Source organism: Geotrypetes seraphini, chromosome 2 (assembly GCF_902459505.1).
Source record: "Geotrypetes seraphini chromosome 2, aGeoSer1.1, whole genome shotgun sequence".
Taxonomy (NCBI): Eukaryota; Metazoa; Chordata; class Amphibia; order Gymnophiona; family Dermophiidae; genus Geotrypetes; species Geotrypetes seraphini.
The window spans coordinates 428,251,455-428,273,155 of record NC_047085.1 but is presented as its reverse complement, the minus strand read 5'-3'; the positions used below and the strand labels follow the sequence as shown (position 1 = coordinate 428,273,155).

At 40.3% G+C, this 21,701-nt stretch overlaps 1 protein-coding gene across 5 annotated transcripts in view; it reads right to left on the bottom strand.

Annotated features, from left to right (window-relative positions):
• The window catches only part of RUNDC3B (RUN domain containing 3B), a 230,784-nt gene that overhangs the window by 8,355 nt on the left and 200,728 nt on the right, over window positions 1-21,701 (bottom strand). For 3 of the 5 annotated variants that reach the window (XM_033931222.1, XM_033931223.1, XM_033931221.1), the window contains 2 exons: window positions 11,870-12,016; window positions 2,145-2,263 (listed from right to left, as the gene is read on the bottom strand). In XM_033931222.1, the coding sequence (XP_033787113.1) occupies window positions 2,145-2,263; window positions 11,870-12,016 (266 nt within the window). Of the gene's footprint in view, window positions 1-2,144; window positions 2,264-11,869; window positions 12,017-21,701 lie in introns of those variants that run through there. The other 2 variants (XM_033931224.1, XR_004538136.1) reach the window with 2 other exon arrangements.

Here is a 21,701-nt window from a genome sequence, read left to right as displayed (position 1 = left end):
AATATAATGTGAAATTTGTCACAAAATGTAATGTAATAAAATATGTAATCAACAACTACTATAACCATAAAAACATACAATAAAGTCAATATTAAAATAAAGAAAAACCAAAATGGAAATCCATGCGTTGACTGCCTCTTCCCATCGGCCCTGGATACCGGCAAGATCTCCGAGAATGCTACCCTTGGCGTTCTGGTCTTCAGTTTCCTTCCTAGCATCCAGAAATGGTCCTTCAGTGTTTCCCTGCTGTAGTTCCTGTTGCTCACGTTGTTGTCCCCACATGGATCACCACCGCCGTATCTCCCCCTTCCGCGCTGTCAATGATCCTGTCGATGCGGCTCACTATATCTTCTACCTTGGCTCCTGGTAGGCAGGTCACCAGCCGATCCTTTCTTCCCGCTATGTGGCTGTCGACTTGTCTGATGATGGAGACCCCCACGACGATTGCTGTCCTCTCTATCTTCTCTTGTCTCTCTAACCACAGGTCCGTGTCCCTGGTGTATGTCCATCTCTCCAGCCGTAGGTCTGTGTCCTCTGTGCACTTCCATCTTCCTTCATCCTGGCATTGGCTTGCACCGGACTAGTCTTCCTGTGGGTTCCCTCTGCTGTTTCCAGGTCTCGCTGCTATGTACCTATTCCTTCCTTATGGTTGTCCTTACTCACTGTAGGTGTATCTTGGCAATTCCACTGTTGGTTATTTTTCACGGCCTCCCTGTATGCATCCTCGATGAACTTCTCTAACTCCCTGACTTCTTCCTCAATAGTTCCCTTTGTCTTGAAGTTTTCTGCCTCTCTGTCCTCCTCCTCCACTGCTCGAAGTGCTTCTAGTTCCATATTCTGCCCTCCAAGAGTCTGACGTGCTTCTTCAGGCCCTCCAGTTCCTCACATTGAGGGCATACAGAAGACCGCCTCCCAGACAAGAGAGCTGTTAGCCCAATTCCTGGGCACACTCTTATAGGGTCAGATCAGTTCTGTATTGTAAGACCTACTGATGGTGCAGGGGCATGAATAGAAGATCTTTTTGAGAATCTTGCAGATGAGGAATTATGGTATGAAAGGTGCTGGTCCACCATTAACCCCTTCTTCTATTAAACTGCACTAGCAGTTTTTAGCGCAGAGAGCCGTACAGGCCATTCAGCACATCGGGAGCAGTGCGGGCCATTCAGTGCGCCTCCCCATGCTAGAAAACTGCTAGCGCAGTTTAATAGAAGAGGACCTAAATCTTATTATGTTCTTCAAAGTTTCAGTGGTAGTTGGCAATAGGAGCTCCTTTAAAGAAATTCAGTATGATCTCCCTGGCTAATATTTGTGACAATTTTTTACTTAATTAGAATGGTATTTCTTCATTACTTATAATTATCACTGACATTTACAGTGGCATGCATAACCAGAAGTCTCATATGAAAATTTAAGGGAGAGATTCACTAAATTGGAACAATGCATCTTCCAGCTGACTATAGTACAATCTTTGTTAATTCACGATTAAGAACACTTTGTCCATAAGTTAAAACATTTGGAGAACTTGTGAGAAAGCCATATTTGCAAGTGTTGAATTTCCCCAAAGTAGCTCTACTTTCTCAGACAGAACTATATTTTGGTGCGATTCTGAAAATATCAGAGATAGGTCTTTCTAATTTATTTCATTACCTCTGTAAACTTCTTAGCTATGCTATGATTTGTGATATATCAACTTTAATAAACATGAACAATTATATCTCCTCAAGAAAGGGATCAGTGTTATAGGGTGGGAGATGAATCTCAGTAAATAGTTCAGATCATTTGGAGGTTTTGGATAGGATTACTAGATTTTCCCGAAGGAAAATCCAGACCCATGGCCCTCAGTTCTGCCTGTGTCAAGCCCCGTTACGCCCCCAGACCTACTGAATTTTTCATAAATTACTCTATCCTTGAACAATGGGCTTCACTCAACCCCATAATGTTTGGCAATATTATTTATAATTTTCAATATTTTTGTTCTTAATCATCCTTTGTAAATTTTTGAAATCTTTTGTAAACGACTTTGAATCCAGCAGGAGATATAGCAGTATATAAGACACCATTAGCATTAACATATAAGAAATTAAAATAAATAAATGTATATGATTATGACAAAATATTTCAAGCTTTGGAACTAAATAAGATACCTTCACTGAGCAGACTAAGCCCATCATGCTTTCCATCACCATCCTGGGATTGACCTGGATTAAGGGAATTCTGGGACAGAACATCAGCGGACAGCTGATCCAGACTTTGAAAACCTTTTCTGCAAGCAAAAAACAGAAAAAATAAGCCAAGATTTTCAAACAGTTCGACCCATGCAAATATACTATTCATGTGTGTCTGTGCCACATAATTAGTTGTGTCCAAATCAATCTTATAGAATGGGGACTTTCAACAAGAGCTCCAGACAACTCTGGTTTACTGGATATTAACAATGAATAATTGTAAGATGCATTTTCATAAGAATGAGGCACTCCATGGATTACTCTGACAACTAAATCTGATTGCATCACTAGACAGGAATCCCTATTATATTACTTTTCTTCATTCTTTGTGGGACAGTGCAAGAACAGAACAACAGGATACCCCATCCACATCTGCATGTGTGTATCTAAGTATGTCAATGGAAAAGAAATATGCAAGTACATTAACTCTTTTGTTGCAATGTCATCTATGTGTTGACCAGTCCATTAGCAATTAGAATCTTGGTAATTGATCTTATATCTAAAGCTGTACATTAAGGCCTTGATTCTATAAAGGGCGCCTCAGTCATGCCTAACGTTAGGCATCCAATCTAAATAGTTAATGAGCCAATTAAGGGTCTTAACAAGCGATAATTGGTACGTAGACGCTACTTTTTAGATGCAGCCATAATTTCATGGACGCCCATGTTTAAAACTCACGCCTAACTCAATAGGCGTGGGCGTGGAATTGGCATGGTTTGGGCAATAACTCAATTTGGCCGTATTTTGATTCATTTACATAACACTGAGCAACTAGGACGTCCATATTAAGCCTATATTGTAGGCAAATGAATCTGAGCTCTATGGACGGAACTTAGGCTATTTAGCAGATCGCATTAAGGACATCCAAACTGTGCCTAAGTTCCGTCCATAGAACTCAGGTCTATCTGAAGCCTAAACTATGCTCAAAAGTAGACTTCCTTACAATGCCTATAAGACCTGGTTTTAAAATTGCTAAGCAGCTTACTAGCTCACTCTAGTACACTGGTTAAACCTATACCCTTCTATCCTAATGTTGCTGGTTTGAATCCCAGTCACTCTGTCTGATGGAAGAGAAATAAATAAAAGCATTAAACAGATCCAACTCCTAGTATTACAATTATAATGAAAAACAGCATAAAATCGCTAAATAATAAAATATAACATTAAGGACATTGTTTGGTCATCTATATCTCATCTAAAACCTGATTCTCTAAAGCAGGGGTAGGGAACTCCGGTCCTCGAGAGCCGTATTCCAGTTGGGTTTTCAGGATTTCCCCAATGAATATGCATGAGATCTATTTGCATGCACTGCTTTCAATGCATATTCATTGGGGAAATCCTGAAAACCCGACTGGAATACGGCTCTCGAGGACTGGAGTTCTCTACCCCTGCAGGATGTCTAAAAAGTTAAATGCCTAAACAGTGTTGAAGGCTGCTGCGCGCGATTCTACAAAGGATGCCTAACTTTAGACACATTTTGCAGAATCAGGGCCTCAATGCCCACGGACATGTGGTAAATTATACGGCAGCCTACTTTTAATATATCTAGCCCTCAATGCAGTTTTCTTAGTGCAAATTTCATTTCAGACATGATTCACCCAAATTTTACATATGGCCACTGGAGGAATCTAGTGATCTTTCACCTGGCAGTACACAGCACTACCACTAAGTTATGAGGTTAGCCACTTTCTCCTCAAACACTGGCCATGCTTTCCCATTTAAATGTACACGTTTAAAGGGCCAGTGTACCTTTTCACAGATACATCTTAACATTGCCTTTCTTTAAAAAAAAAAAAAAATTATTCATTTTTTCATCTTTCATCAAGTGTACAATATTACATCAATTAAAATCATACATATCACTTGACATTCTTATCTATTGTCATCTTTAAAACATAAATTAAGCCCTTCCCCCACCCTCCCTTTCCACAAATAATGTAAATAAAGTATATCATACAAGTGTTATAATCAAAAATACGAAGACCAATAATATAACAATAAATTCCCCATTTCCCCTTATTTATAAATATACTTTTAGTGTAAAAAGGTGTCTAATCATTACAATATGTTATCAAAGGCCCCCAAATCTTTTTAAAATTGTTATAATTCCCTTTTTGCATGGCAATTGTTCTTTCCATTTTGAATATATGGCACAACAAATTCCACCAGAAGGTGTAATTAAGTCTAGTATAATTTTTTCAATTTCTGGTGATATGTTGAATGACGATTCCTGTCATTAACAACAAAAGTTTATTATTACTTGATGAAATTTGACTTTTTTTATTCTCATAGATGTCCCAAATAGAATTGTATCATATAATAGAGCTACATGGTTTTCTTTTTTTTTTAATTCTTTATTCATTTTTAAGCTTTCATCAAGTGTACAAAATTCATATTAACAAAATTAAATAGACCACTTGAACATCTTATCAGTATACTTTATAAACATAAAAGCACCCCTCTCCCCACCCTCCCTCTAAGCCCATTATTAATTGTAAGATCATAAACCCTCCAATAGAAACCCTCCCCCCTCCCAACACTAAGTGGTGTATAATTAATAGAAGAATGGCATTTAATCATGACAAAAAGATGTTAATGGCTCCCATATTTTTATAAAATTTTTATAATTTCCATTCTGTACCGCCAGTGATCTTTCCATTCTATATAGGTGACACAACAAATTCCACCAGAAATTAAAATTAAGTCTACTGTGGTCTTTCCAGTTATTAGTAATATGTTGGATGGCAACTCCTGTCATGATCAATAAAAGTTTATTGTTATACGATGATATCTGACTCTTTTTTCTCATAGACATTCCAAATATCACAGTATCATAAGATAACGCTACATGATTTTCCAATAAACAATTTATTTGATCCCAGATTGAATTCCAAAAGGCTAAGATATGGGGACAGTAATACAAAAGATGATCCAAAGTCCCTATATCAAGATTGCCAGCATCTATTAGACAAGGAACTATTTAATTTTTGTAATCTAACTGGGGTCCAAAAAGCTCTGTGTAAAAGAAAAAACCAAGTTTGCCTCATAGATGCCGACATTGTACATCTTATTCTCCAAGACCAAATTTGTGGCCATTGAGATGCTGAAATCTGATGCTTAATCTCAATGCTCCAAATATCCCTAAGACCATTGCCTTTCAATGTTACCTGCATGCAAAAGATATTAAACATAAAGGAATTTTATTCAAGCTATTCCTCTAATGTAGTACATATTAACCACTGTGGAAAATATCAAGAGGGACAATATATTTGCAAATAGGCCAGGAACACTTTCCAGGCTCAGACCCCTGCAATGGAACTGCTGTGATCAGGATATTAAAAGGAAAATTAAGAATTATACAAGAACCTAAGACACTAAGGAATCAATTAATCAAGTACTTTGAAATAACAACAAAAAAAAAATATTTAAGACACAGACTTTCTAACTCACTACCACACAATTCTGTCTCTTTGTCACCTTGTTATTCTGCAAACAGACTATGCACACTCTGTCCCACCACTGTTGTAATGTAAATTGATTCAGGTGGAAACTCCACTAATACTATATTTAACTCTGCTCTGTTCATTTTGTAATGATCCATTGAAAGAAGTGGAACACCTGAAAGCTAGCCAGAAATGTATTAAGTTTGTACAATGAAAAGTTTGTTGTGGTAGGTGGTTTCTCTCTCTTTGGGGATTTGAGGACCTCCTGTGTGTAGTCAATGACACCAAGGTCAGAGGGGAAGCAAGCAACCTCCTAGAATTGGGTCACTTTGTGTAATCTCTTGTGCTATATAATCAGTGATGTGTGTGAAAGGGGCTGTGAAAAACTGTATTATTAGGGTTGCCAGATATCTTCTATTAAAAAAAAAGGTCTCGCCCTGTTCTGCCCCACCCCACCCAAACCTCCCCACGCGCATGCATGGATATCGTGATGATGTCACATGCATGCATAAGCGCAGATGCCCTCCAGATGAGGCCCTGAGGCCAGGGACTTTCAAAACCTGGACATACTGCAGGATTTTAGAAATCCCTCTGGGCACCCGGACAGTTCTCTAAAAAAGAGGAAATGTCTGGTTTTCCCGGATGTCTGGTAACCTTATGTATTATGCATCGAGAGAAGGCCAACTGGCTGAGGCCTGCAGGGGCTGCCAGTAAGGGCATAGCTATCATTGAGTGAGCCTGGCAAAATAGCTCTGGGTTGCCCAATGATGGGTAAGGTGACTATACATCCCGTTTTCAACGGGACAATCCCGTTATTGGACCAACCGTCCTGTTGTCCCGAGCCACCGCTTTGGGACACCGAAATGTCCCGTTTTCAGGGACAGCGTCCTGGAGCTATGCGCAGGGACAAGGGGACGGTCGGTCCAGCGCCAAAGCCCCGCAGTGTTCTCCGCCTGCTTGTCGTCGTGTTCTCCGTGCCCTAATCCTGCTCCTACCGTAGATGTTCCTTCCCAGGCTGACTCCAGCGTTCAAATTGAACCCACGCTCTTGGGTACAGCAGCAGCAGCTTTTCTCTTCCCATCCCTCCCATTGGCAGAGTCGCAAGCTTCCCTCCATCGCTGACCTATCTTCGATAGGTCAGCGACAAAGGGAAGCTTATAACCTGCTGCTCTTCCTTGCTTCGGGCCTTCCTCGTGGCCGGGTCCTGCCTTCGCGGAAACAGAAAGTAGGCAGGAGTCAGACCCGGCAGCGAGGAAGGCCCGAAGTAAGTTGTAAGCTTCCCTCCGTCGCTGCCCATAGTGAACTCCTGCTCCGAGGCTCTAACGTGTGCGTGCTGGCTTCCCTTCTCTTCTCCTCCCCCCGGGACGTAACTTCTGGTTTCGGAAGGAGGAACCGAGGACACTAAGGATATAGGAAGGGGCACTAAGGACATAGGAAGGAGGCACTGGGGGCACTAAGGACATAGGAAGGGGGCACTGAGGATATAGGAAGGAAGGAGGGAGGGAATAGAAAGGGACAATTGTTGGGTCTGAGTGCAGAAATAAATAAATAAAAGAAAGGATGCACAGTCAGAAGGAAACGCAACAAGAAATCACCAGACAGCAAAGGTAGGAAAAATGATTTTATTTTCAATTTAGTTATCAAAATGTGGGTTTTTTTTTAGAATTTATATCTGTACTATATTTGTCTATTTTTCTATAGTTACTGAGGTGACATTGCCTTGACATCTTTGAAACCCCCAAATATAAATGATAATTAACATTTTCTCTGCGTATAGTATGCTTTGTGTTTTTAAAAAAATTTTATGGTTACCATTATGAATTAATAACATATTATGTGTACATGAAAAATGAATGGAAGAAATTGGGGGCGGGGCAAGGGTGGGGTTGAGGACAGGACTAAATATTAATACATGTCCCGTTTTGATGAAAATAATTAATGGTCACGTTAATGATGGGGGCTGTCTGAAGTTGCTCCCTCCCTCCCTCTGCATTCCTCCATGCCCAGGTCTGACATTTGTCGAGCTTCCCCCCCCCCACTGCCAATCCTCCAAACACTGCAGCACATCACTAAAAGAAATAGGGTTACCAGATTTTACTTTAGTAAAATCAAGACCCACCCCTAGGTCCACCCAATTTCACCCATCCCATCCCCACCTCGTTATGCCCCAGTCCCGTCCCGCCCCTCCCTGCCTGCTTTCATCGGGGAGGGCATTCATGCATGTGTAGATGCAATGGGATGATGTCACGCTCCTGCGCACATACATGCTACATCATCACGTGGCATCCGTGCATACGCAGATGCCCTCCTGACCGATGCAATTTTGAGGAAGCTTTTCAAAACCCAGACAAAGTGCCTGGTTTTGAAAAGCAGTCCAGACCCCCGGACATGTCCTCGAAAAGGAAGAGCTTCATATGCCCATTCTGGGATTCATTCTGGGAGGGCCCCTTAAGAGGTCCCTGGGAGAGGGTACCCGAGGGAAGGTGAGAGCTTCCATGAGCAGAGAAAGTTCAGAAGCCGTGGGTTAAGGAGAACCACAGGGGAAATTTGAGAAGACTGGAAAGGTTTGCTTGGAAGAGCTGGTATTGTGAGTGGATGGCTAAGGTAAGCCAACTTATTATTCTGAGAACAGTGTAATATGTTTAAGGGGCAAAGCACATACATAATTAAAATAGAACAAAACAAGTACTTAAAAAAATAATCTCATCCACACACACCCTTTCTTTTAGTTTTGTGATGCTAGAGTAGGATTTGGGGTAGCACATAGCTCAAACTCACAAAGAGCTATGTAGTACAGGTTTTAAACTTATAGATGTATGTTAGCAGCAAGACTAAGGAAGAGGGGAGGGGAGATTGTTCACTGAAGACAGAACCAGGGGGCCGCCACTGGCCACTGTTCTAGAATGTAAATATGAATCAGACATCAAGGTCAAACTATCACCATTTCATACTTCAAAAATACAAGAACACAGTGCAGGATAGGAAACATTAATACAAAAACATAAAAATAGCCTAACAGAGATTGGATCATCTTCTCCAAAGCTACACAGTATGCTCAGAAAAGAAAACAAAAATACAATTTCCTTACTTAGCATACCAAAGTTGGCGAGGAAAAGCTCCAAGTTTAGTTTTTGTAAATGAAAAGACCCTCAAAAATTTAACAACAAACAAAAGAAAGAAAAAAAACAATCTTCTTACTCTTCCCACTCCCCCCAAAAAGGCATCAGATATACGGATGGGCATAGATTCAATTATCACAAAAGGAATCTTACAAAAAGCTCGTATTACAAAGTGACCCCCAGATTTTCTGCCTTTTTACCATACTGTCTTTGGAAAAAAGAAAAGTAAGCTCTACTTCTATAACAGACATCGGAGACTTCACAAATATATTTTCATGAAATAGTTACAAACCAATTCTTGGTATATGATTTGGTTGGTTGCTATCTATCCTCTTCCACTACAAAGGGGGATATTTTATTAAGTTGTTTTAGAAAGTATGTGGCAATATACCTATGTAAAATGGCTTTTATAAAGTCAGTCAGAAAAAAAGTAGCAAACTAGAAACGTACTAAATGTAATAGAATCAAATAAAGCAGTTTGCTAGTGCAAACATAGTAATTGCTATGTTGGGGAGAATGTGGCGCAGTGGTTAAAGCTACAGCCTCAGCACCCTGAGGTTGTGGGTTCAAACCCACGCTGCTCCTTGTGACCCTTGGCAAGTCATTTAATCCCCCCATTGCCCCAGGTACATTAGATAGATTGTGAGCCCACCAGGACAGAAAGGGAAAAATGCTTGAGTACCTGAATAAGTTCATGTAAACCGTTCTGAGCACCCCTGGGAGAACGGTATAGAAAATTGAATACATTAAAAAAAAAAAAATCAAGCATATAATAATAACAACAACAATAATTTAAATAAGTGACCCTCAAAGACTTTAGTGTAGCTTCGATAGCAGTTGCTAACCTAAGAAGCCACCTTTATTATCATTGGCTCCATTCAAGCTTGGGAAAAAAACAGAACAGTGAAAAAAACTCAGAAAAACATATCGAGAAAAACCTGTTCATACTAAGCCCACCTCACAGGTATTTAAAACATGTAACCATTAATGAATTTTCCCATTGTTTCGATATAATTAGTACCAACTTAATTTTTTAAAATTGTGTTTGTTTTTTGTAATCTTGTCCATTTATATAATATTTTACCTATGTTTATATAATTTTTTACCTATGTTTATAATTATTTGTTTTATCTTGTACATCGCCTTGAATGTAGAGTAGGCGATTAATCAAATCATTTAATAAACTTGGTAAACTTGGAAACTTGAACATAAATCCTGTATCAAAAACAAAAAAACTGGACACTCCACTGGTTCAATATGGACATTTATTTAAAGATTTTGAAATGTATGGTTTTAGAGCAAATGACATTGGGTAAGGTGAGGAGGGGGGGACGACATTAAAAGAAAACTGAAACAAAGAGAACAATTTTGGATATTCAAATTCTCGTGAGAACTGATGGCAACCATTCACACAGTGGCACAGGACCAGGCAGACATGCGAGATGCTTACGCCTGCCTTGTTCGCCGCTCTGCCTCTCACTGCTGCAGCCGTCCAGTGAGGGAAGCGCCAGGAGTAGAAAAAGGTACTGGGGAGAGTACAAAAAGGTACCAGGGGGAGGAGGGGCTGTGGAATTCACTCCATAAGATGCACCCTTATTTCCACCCACTTTTTTGGGGGAAAAAAGTGTGTCTTATGGAGCAAAAAATACGGTAGTTGACAATTGGTGTATATTGCTTTACGAAATGTGTCTATGCGTCACTGAAACAGGTCATCAGATTTTACCATTTTGATTGGTGCACACTTTCAGCGTTTGTATGGAAACCTGATGCCGCTGCTAAACTTGTTATTTTAACGTTGCCTGCCGATTTTCTCCTGACACAGTGGCTTGGTCCATGAAACAAGGCCCTTGTCAAGAGCTACGAAGGTTCCAGCCACAGTGAATTTGACCAATTCATCCAACATTTCGAATGTTATTTGAGTGACTATGATCCGTTGGATGGTGTCAAGTGATAAGTGACTAGATTTTTATATACTCTGGCTAAGCTGGCTATGTTTTGAAGTTTCTCATTTAAACTAAGGCTGAGTATTGCTGGATTTTGTGCACAGTCAAGCTTTATTTTGTAAACTGAAGTTTGGATTTTTTGATAAACAGGTTTTTCTCAGTATGTTTTTCCAAGTTTTTTTACTGCTCTGTTTTTTCCCATGCTTGAAAAGAGCTAATAAAGGTGGCTTCCTAAGTTAGCAACTGCTATCGAAGCTGCATTGAAGTCTTTGAGGCTCACTTATTTAAATTATTATTTATTATAAGCTTGATGTGACAACACAGCAATTATTATTTTTGCACTAGCAAACTGCTTTATTTGATTTTATAAAGTAAGTACAGGTATAAATTATACATATAAAGTGAAGATGGAGTCATTAAGTATGATTGTTGATAATTATCAAACACACTAATTTACATGCATACTCATATTATATCCATGCCTTCAATGTAAGTACTACTGCTGTTGGATTTTCACTATAGGGTCAAAATAAGCACCTCTTGCCTGCTAAACCTTGGCAGTCTGTTGTAAGATTACTCTCTGCATTTCTATTATCCTCCTGTCTCTGTCATAATTCACCACAATCAGATGATTTACGCTGCCTTTTATCAAACTGCAGCAAAGGGTTTTACCACAGGCCAGCAAGGTAAATGCTCCGATGCTCATTCAATTCTTATGAGAATCGGAGCGTTTACCTTGCTGGCCCACGATAAAACCCTTTACTGTGGTTTGATAAAAGGAGCCCTTAATGTGCTTCAGTATTCAGTTTGATGAATGATCATATCATTAAAAAAAAAAAAAGTTGTAAATGCTTTTAGAACTACTGCTGGTGCATTAATTTCCAAATGTTCCAATTAGGAAATATTACATCAGGTAATAACACTGCTCTGCATGTTCACTACACAATCTGAAACATATGCCCAGCTATCTTGAATATCTTAATTGCATGCTACAATCAGGAAGAATGCATGCACAATTTATTAAAGAATTAAGGTTTCCACGCTGGATGACACGTGTACTTTAGGGGTTTTTTTTTAATAGAGGGCATGATGAGCGAGTGAAATGGACAACTAATGGAGGAACTGGACTTTCGACTTACTCATCCCACTGTTCATTGTGCTTTCGGTAAAACAAAGTATCGAGGGCAACAGCATGAACATCCAGTACTCCCGGAGAAGGCCACTGATTGGTGAGATGGGCTGTTAACTCTTGCCTTGACCTTAAGTCATTATTCTTTAGCATAGTCCTGTGGAAATATAGACAGTGAATGCCTTGGTTGTCAATCACAAGAAAAGATAATACAGAGGGATTGACAGCTCCAGGCCGCCAGTTAAAAGAAGGACAAATGGCAGCAGAAGGAGCACAAGATCAGATCTCTAAAGAGCTTCAGCTGATGTCATAGCCTCTGAAAGCACTCAGCTTGAGCAGGTTATAAATAGCAGCAGAGCCCTAAGAATCTGTTTCATCATTTATCTCCCTCTGGGATCATTTAGCATTATTAGTTTTGCCCAACTTTCACCCATTTCTCAGTTCTTCCCGTTTGCAGAGTGACTTTTCCCTCTTAATTTCATATTTTGGCACAGAGCCATTCATGAAAGGCTTTTGAAGCTCTGTGACCTGCTGCTGTTAATGCCAATGAAAGTTTTCAAGTTATCATGAAACTTGCAGATTTATGTATGTGAGAAATTCCAAACAAAATTTGTAAAACCAGGAAATGTTTCTAGATACAATCTAGCCTGTACTTGGTGTTTCACAGTGCTGGCTTACATTTTGGAAGCTTACTGTCCTCATTTTCGTTTCACATTTTGGGCACAATTTCCTGGACAAAATTCCCCCACCGTCTCTTTCTGATTTAGTTTAGTGGACGTGGTCTGTTGGAAGGACACGTTGATGGTGTTAAATGCAGAACTTTTAGCTGAGAACCTGTACTGATGATCATAATCTGTGCGTCAAATTACTTGGTGCAAACTGGCTACAGAACTGTTTAATTGTGGAGGGCCAGAAATGTAACAGCGCCTTTATTAATCAGATATTTATGCAAGAGAAGGTATGTCTTTTGTATGTTATTAAGTTTTTGCATTGCTTCTTTACTAAGGTGTGCTAATGGGTTTAGTATGTGCTAAATGCTAAGAAGCCTATCAGAATAAAATAGGCTTCTTAGCATTTAGCACATACTAAACCCATTAGCACACCTTAGTAAAAGGAGCCCTAAGATTTTCTATTTTTATTGGATTTAGTTCAAACCTTTTCAGTAGTTGTTCGGGGTAACCTACATTCAGAACAGCATCTATTTCCCTACTTTGGAGGGTTTGCAATACAAATTTAGGGGCTACATTAATTAAAGTGCACTAAAGGGGGAACTCATCAAGGGGCACTAACCAATTTAGCATGATAAAACGCACATAGGAATATAATGGACATCTTAGCATTTAGCACAGGCTAAATCAGTTAGCACATCTTGATGAATTCCCCCTATAGTTGCTCACATACCATATTGATAAATAAGTCTCACTGCATAAAATTAAAATTTTTTTAGCCTACATAATATAAAAATCTTTTAAAAAAAACCCTCCCCCACCTTTTATCAAGCTGCGCTCCTGAGCAGCATAAGCTAAATTATTGAGCCGCCAAAGGAATAGAAAGGGTGGCTCAGGTACACTTCAGCAGCACAGCTTGATAAGAGGGGGTGAGTTACATTTAACATACAGGAATCAAACCCAAAGTTTAAAATATATAAAATTTTAAAAATTAATAACAACTAAGTAAAATAGATATATATTAAAAAAAAAAAAAAAATCATGCTTTCCCAATACTTCTCTGGAAGCCAAACAGTGCCACATTAAAACTGCTAGTGAAATTGTCTCATCATTTCTATTCAAAGACACAATGGAACCGCCTGTCTAAATAAAGGAGGCACACTGTTTTCCAAAGGTAAGGATATTTTGTTAGTACACTTCTCCCTCCGTATTCACGGTTTCAGCATTTGAGGTTTTGATTATTCATGGTTTTTAGCTTGCTTGCTGGCTCCTTCCCCCCCTCCCCCCCAATTACATCAGCTTGCACAGAGAAATCGCCGATTCCAAGTGTTTACACAGAAAAACTGCTGATTCCCGACACTTTCTTCACCGTGTTTTGCCTCTCCTTCAGGAACAGGCCAGGTCTCCCACCATGTTATTCGCGGTTTCAACATATTCACAATGGTTTTTAATAGAAAACAGCAAATAATATATGAAAAAGTTATTTGCGGTTTTTCTGTATTCACGGGTCTGTTAATCCCCTATCACGGCGAATACGGAGGGAGAAGTATAGTTTCAGCTCAACAGGCAAAGAATTCCATAAACTTGGGTGTAGCAACAGAAAATATCTGCTCAAGAGCCTCAGCCAGCCAAATCTAACAATGAAAGGGAACATCTAATAAACATTGATTTTGTAATCTTAAAATGTCAATAGTGCAACAACAGATGCAGGTGCTTCGTTATTAAAGGCCTTGTGAACCAATGCTATAATTTATTTATAGTTTTTTAGCCTGTCCTCCCAAATGAGATCAGAACAGGTTACAAATCAGGTACTAAAGCATTTTCCCTATCTGTCCGATGCTATTCAATGGGCAACAACTACAGAAAATACAGGATATGTGATGTATGTTCAGATCAAATAGCATCACTAATAATCTTTCAGTTCTAATCTGTAATGACCTTAAGTAGTTATACCACACATTAATGTATGTTAACATGTGGTTAACACAGTAGCAACTTTCAGTAAGTTTTGCTCTGAGTTTATATCTGAGGCAACAAAAGCCGAGATTTAAAAAAAAAAAAAAAAAAAAACCCCAAAAAAACAAACCGCATTAAAAATGACGGGCTGCTATCGCAACCGTTCTGGTAGCTAATTAAAAAAAGCGAGTCATCCTCCAAAAAACGCTCATATAAATGAGGTTGGCAGAGAGTAGCGAAGACTCGCTAAATTTGCATGTGCCCATCACTGGTGATAGCAATTGGCACATGCGCAGATAAAACGTAAAAACAAAAAAACACAACAGCGGGAGAGATATTCAATCTCTCCTGCTGCCAACCCCACCCCTTGCAGTGGGAAAGATGCCTACTCTCTCCCATTGCCAAGCAAATTTCGCCCCCCTCCCAGAAGTGGGAGAGATACCCATTCTCTTCCACTGCCACACAACAGCCCCCCTGCCTCCAACCCCTGAATTAGATGGCTGATTGGAGGGATGCCTACTCTGGCCAGATGGCCTGCCTCTTCAAAATAAGCCTTTCCCTCCTGGGATGCACCGGGAAGGGGCCTAAGGTTCTGATTGGCCCGGATGCCCCATTGGAGGGGCCTTAGGCGACCAGGCCAATCAGAACCTTAGGCCCCTTCCCAGTGCATCTGGGGAGGGGCCTGAGCCTCTAATTGACCCAGGTTGTTTAAGGCCTGATAAGATTGCTGCAGATCTTATCCTCAGCCCATAATAAAGACCTCATGACAGTGACAGTTACAATAAGTTAGGTTTATTAGCAATAAGCAAAAGGCAACTCATGAAATAGCAAAGTACAGCATATTGGCTATAAGGATAACATACATAAGAAATAGCAATCTGATGTTCTTTTGGGTCTGACTCCTCTCTCTTCTCTCCTCCTTCTTCCCATATACCATCCAGCATGTCACTTATATACATTATTTCAGTAGCCTAGGGTACCTCCTAGTTATTCACTTCTCATTGGTTTGTCATATATGTCATTTTTATTGGCTGAATGGTCTATACACTTATCATGAAGCCATATTGAAGCGTGACGTCACCTGGTGCCAAAATTGACTTTTCTATATTTCCCTGACAAATGCATTCCCAATACTAAGGCTAATAACAAGAGAGCAAGCCTCCCACCTTCCTGAGTTACACTGTCCTTTGCTAGTACTTCTTAGGAGGACTTCTTATCATGTATTGTACTGTTCTGAAAAGTCCCAAAACAGTGATGTCACAGTCAGGAGATCTGACTGCTGGTTTCTGGAGCAAAGGTGAATCTCTCTCTTACTATCAGAGAGGAAAATGACTGCTTAGAAGTTTGAATTCATATGCACAGTGTCTCTCTTAGAAATATAACTATTTGGGGTTCTCAGGGGTCTTCACCTACAATATATGCAGGTCTTATGATACATTTTTATGCAGGTCTTACTCTCAATTCTTCCTCAGGCCCCTCCTATAGGTGGGGCCTTAAACAACCTGGCAATCAGTCTCAGGCCCATCCCCGGTGTATCCCAGGATGCACCGGGGAGGGGAAGGCCCATTTTGAAGAAGCGGGCCAGCTGGCCAGAGGGAGTAGCCATCCCTCCAGTAAGTCATCTAATTCAAGGTACCGGGAGGGGGCTGTCAGAGGCAGGGTGGTATTGTGTGGCAGTGGGAGAGAATGGGCATCTCTCTCACTGCTTGGTAGCAGGAGAGTGGGGACATCTCTCCTGCTGCCAGAGTTTAAAACAGTGCTGTCACTATACAGGTACTCCTGGACCAGTCGCTGATTTTTGTCGCCAAAAGCCGACACCACTCTTAGAAAATGGCTTAGCGATTTTAAAGAATCCACTGGAGTGCTCAATTTAATGATGAAGAGCCCATTTGCATGGCAGTGTCGGAGACTGCTAGAAAGCTCGCTAAAGACAGAGATATGCCTTTTTTACAATCTGCTGCTAAAATGCATACAGGCTAAACCATCAGAAACCAGTTTAGCAACCGCGTTAAAAGTTTTGATAATCTGGGCCTAAGTAACTTTCCCAAAGTCACAAGGAGCATTAATGGAATTTGAACCCTGGCTCACCCTGGTTCTAAGCCTGCTGTTCTATCCACTAGGCTATGCCTATACAAATAGCACATCATCTAGTCTCTTCAAATTATCCTACTATAAGAAAACACATGTTCAAACTGATTTGACTGCCTGACTCCCCAGCAATACAGTTTGAGCATTAATACCTATAAAGCATTCAGCTGCACCACTTTTTATGAACAAGTATAAGCCTCAAGCAAAGCTTCTAAAAAAACACTGTTGTTTTTAACTTGTCTAGTAAGAACTTTAAAATGTGGGGTAAAAATGAGGCACTGTTTTAAAACTGAAAAATCTGCCTTAGAAGTATTTTTGATATTTTCTAAATGGTGGTATATAAAGATTAAACAACAACATGCAAAATAGAACCAAAGAGTTCCACAAGAGAAATTAACAGAAAAACAACAAAAATTGTGAAACAGGATTAGATGTACCAGTTGTAGTTTAATAAGTGTCCATAAACAAATAAAGGGGGGTAGTTATTTATGTGCATCATCATGGCCATAATGCATATGATTTGCCCCTTAACATGCATTAAATAGCAATAAACATACACTGCATTACCACGAGTTACTGTGAGATACACAGTAATAAAAAACAAAGCACACAAGATGTACAATTTACTTTGTAATGATGTAACGCAGTTTGTGGTGAACACAGCAAGTTGTGTTATTTCCTGGAAAAATAATACTAGCTAAAAGCAGGCATTATTTTTCTTGATCAAGAGTATTATGCCACTGATGTTTTTGGGCCAAATCTTAAAAGGGGTGGTCATTACTAGATTAATATCCCCCTTCCCCCTCGCCAACACATCCTTCCTCCTGAAAACCCCCCATTACAAATCCCTACCCAAAGAGCCCCCATCACAATTTTCCCTGTGGTCCTTCCTTTCACAAATCCTCCCCTTCTAAGGAGCCCCCTCCACCAAAGACCTCAACCTCCAATAAGCCCTCTGAGCTTGCTTATACAAATTCCTTGTGTCTAGAATATATGGGGCACATGCGACCCCCAGCAACTCCTGACCCTGCCAGAGTCGGGTTCAAAATGATACAAGCAACACCTCCAGCACTTCTCTCACAGTTCTACCCTAGGGGTCATCAGCACATTTCCAAAGAAAGCACAGTCGCATCTGAAAAATATTATACCAAGCCATCTATTCTGAGAACACTTTTTATATACTACCCTGGAAGAACCATCATATCTGATACTGGAGCATTTATACCGGGTGAGGCAATGCCCCCCCTCCCCAAATAAAAACAAACCCACACACAACAATCCCCTATAATTTTTTGCCATTCTCTTAGTAACCACTTTGAATTTCAATAAGAAATCTGCCATACTTAATCATGCTTATATATTACTATTAGACAATCAAAATGGAGAGGGAGTCGAAGTATAGACTAAACAGGAAGCACAAAAAGAAGCACAGGGGGCCTTTAATAAATAGATTTTTGATTGCTCGGAACTTAAAGGCCTCGTGCTTCTTTTTTTGTGCTATGTATTACTATTAAGTCTTTCTCACAGTTTGTACTGCTGAGGTCATAAACGAATATATTAATTCTAATTGAGGCTTAGTTTTTGATGCTTCTTAGATTTTTTGGCCTTATAAAGATATATCCAAGTGCCCAATATTCATGTATTACTATTAAACATTTAGCACTAACCAAAAGTATTAATTTTTTTTTTTGTAACACAGCAATTTTATTCAATGAGAGATAACCCCTCTAGATATATACAGGTTATTTTGAACTGGTATCTTTCTAAGTATTTTAGGTCTTTTTTGACTTTGGGTTCTTTTTGACTTTGCCATGCTATACTAAACTGCCATCCTATGTTTTGTCATACAATGCTCATCATGCTATCTATCTATCTATCTATATATATGTTATGTAAACTTGTAATCCATTCTGAGCTCTCATGGGAAGATGCGATATAAAAACCAAATAAATAAATCTTAATCTATGTTATTACCGAGTGATTTTTGCACTTTAAAAATGTTCAAGCTCGATCAAGATGGTGTTCTTGCAATTACTCTCCCCAATATCGGATATGGAGAACAGAAAAAGAGCCTCCCACCCTCACCCTCAAGTATTGATGGTTCCTCGGCGAATGATTCAGATGACGATTGTCGGAGCACTTACCTGCCTGGTGGACACATTCCAACCTACTTTGGGAGAGAACCCAACTTCTTTGGTGGACCTCAGTGCAGACCAGGTCTCATTGAGCCTGGAACAGAGACTGGTTCCTCCCCAACCCAGAAGCACTTCAGTGGAGCGAGCAGCTGGAGAACTGTTACCCCGAGAGGGATCTACACAGCCCAGCTTAGGAAGGACAGCGATATTGAATTTGTATGAAGAAAGTTTAGCCGGTATTCAACAATCTCTGCTCTACACTGCAGAAGAGGTAAGGGGAGCTTCGGGAAGGAATATCTTGAAATTTGGGGAGTTGAGAAAACCAGCTATAATTGATATGGAAGCATTGTGGCAAGCTATATCTGTTATGGATTCTAAGCTTAAAATGAGCTTTTCGGAGCATAATAATGATTATGGGACTATCTCTTCCAAGGTGGAGGAACAAGGACTTTTGTTATTTAACTTAGGTGATAAATTGGATAAACAAGAGATTAAGATCAAGGAGATGAATAGATTGGAATTGGTTAAAGAGTGATCCTTTATATCATAGAAGATGGAAAATTTTGAGAATCAATTTAGGAAGAAGAACTTGAGACTTTTGAATTTTCCGAAGTGCCCTATTATATCACCTAACGAAATGGAGTGAAAAAACTTCTGTGAAATTTTTGCTATCCTGATGGAAAATCTCCCTCCAACTGTGAGAGCACAATATCTGAATATTAAAAGAGATCCAGGGGTCTCAACTCCAAAGGAGACTCCAAGAGATAATTCAGTGGACATGAATTTGTCAGTATTTCTAGAGAGTTCCCTAGAAGTTATAACAGATAGGACAACCCTTCTGATAACCTTTGCCTTGGAAAATTATAGGGATTATAGTCTTCATCTTTATTTTCAGCATATTGATGACCAGTTTTTTGGCTCTACTATTTGTATTTTTCCTGATATTTCTCAAAAGTCACAAAGGCAAAGAGTTCTTGGCCCTAAGGCCAAGAGTCCTAGCCTTGGGTGGTACATTTATTTTGAAATTTCTAGCAAAAGGTTATATTTCATATCAAAATAAGAATTTTCTATTTTTTGAGCCTAAACAACTGCTTGAATTCATTGGGGCAAAGGAGGAGATGGCAATTACAGCTAATAATGAATAGCTTACCACGTTGTTCAAGTACCAGCTGTAGATTGGGATGAGTAGTGCTGCTACTCAAATTTATTTTTGTTTTTCTTCATAATTTACTTTTCTTGACCTTGTACCTATTGTGGGCAAAATATTTGAGATTTTGTTTACCTGCTAGAAAATTGTTTCCTTATTTTAGTTGATGTACTGTATTTGCGCGCGTTATACACGATTTTACAAACCGAGTATAACCATGTGCGTTATATTCGTGAGTGCGTTGTACAAATTTTTTTTTACATAGTTCCCCCCCCCCATGTCCGATTCACCCTGCAGGACCGCTCGCACCCCCACCCCGAAGGACCGCTCGTACCCCCACAGCCTCCTCCCCCCCATCATGGAGAAGCTGCCTACCGTTGTCCTGCTGCTTCCTCTGCTGGCGGTCCCGACCCTTCTCTGAGCCCTGCGTCTGCGCTGCTTCCTCTTCCGGCGATCACGCCCTTTCTCTGATGTCAGAGAAAGGGCGGGACCGCCGGAAGAGGAAGCAGCGCAGACGCAGGGCTCAGAGAAGGGGCGGGACCGCCGGCAGAGGAAGCAGCAGGACAAAGGTAGGCAGCTTCTCCATGATGGGGGGGTGGGAGGCTGTGGGGGTGCGAGCGGTCCTTCGGGGTGGGGGTGCGAGCGGTCCTGCGGGGGGGTGAATCGGACATCGGGGGGGCATCAGGCTTTCAGGGTGGGGACAGGACTTCAAGGGGGAGAGGAGAGTCGGGGCGGGCAAAAGGAGAGTCGGGGCGGCCAGAGGAGAGTCAGGGGGCGACGGGAGAGTCGGGGCGGCATGCGCGGTATACGGGTGTGCGCACTATATAAAAAATTCTTTACATAAATTACAGTTTCCCGCGCGCTATACCCGTGTGCGCGTTTTACACGGGTGCGCAGTATATGAGTGAAAATACGGTAATCTGTATCAAGTCAAAGGATTATAATTGATTTGTAAAAATATAACTTCTATAAATAAAATTTTTTTAAAATGTTTAAGCTAAGACACTGCTACTATTTATCATTTCTACAGTGATGATAGGCGTATGCAGCGCTGTACATTTAACATTCAATAGAAGAACCCTGCTCAGAAGAGCTTACAATCTAATTTGGACAGACAGGACATCTCAGGGCTGGGGAGTTTCTGGTAGAAGGAATGGTACAATGGGTAAAGGTATCTGATAGTGAGTGGAAGTTAAGAGTTGAAAGCAGCTTCAAAAAGTAGGCTTTTAGCTTGGATTTGAAGACTGCTAGAGAAGGAGCATGTTATATTGACTCTGGTTCCAAGCATATGGCGCAGCAAGAAAGAAGGGATGAAGTCTGGAGTTGGTGGAGAAGAAGGGTGCAGATAAGAGGGACTTACCCAATGAACAGAGTTCACGGGGGGAAGGGGGAAAGCATAGGAGGAGATAAGTGAGGAGAGATATTGAGGGGCTACACAATAAAACAACATCATTCAAACAATATAATTAACAATATGTTAGAGTTTCACAGTCACTGTGAATGCTTAACATGTCCATTCTCTTTATATTTTAAATTTAAGGGCCAAGTATTGAGTAAAAGTAGGGCAAATCAAATGGGGAATGCACAGGCCTTCAAGTCTATTGGTTCTTGTGGCAGGCTATCCCAGATCATATGCAGCACTTCCTTGAGTTCGGAGATTGCTTTCAGCTTTGGATGGAGCTTTTGTGATTAGAGAATGACAAGGGGACAAATTTTTCCCAGTCTCTGCGGGAACTCATTTTCCCATCCTGTCCCGGTGAGTTCTTTTCCTGTCCCTGCCCCGTTACTCCAACCTCTGTTCTCATCTGTACAAGCCTCAAACACATTAAAATTATAAGTGCCCAAGGC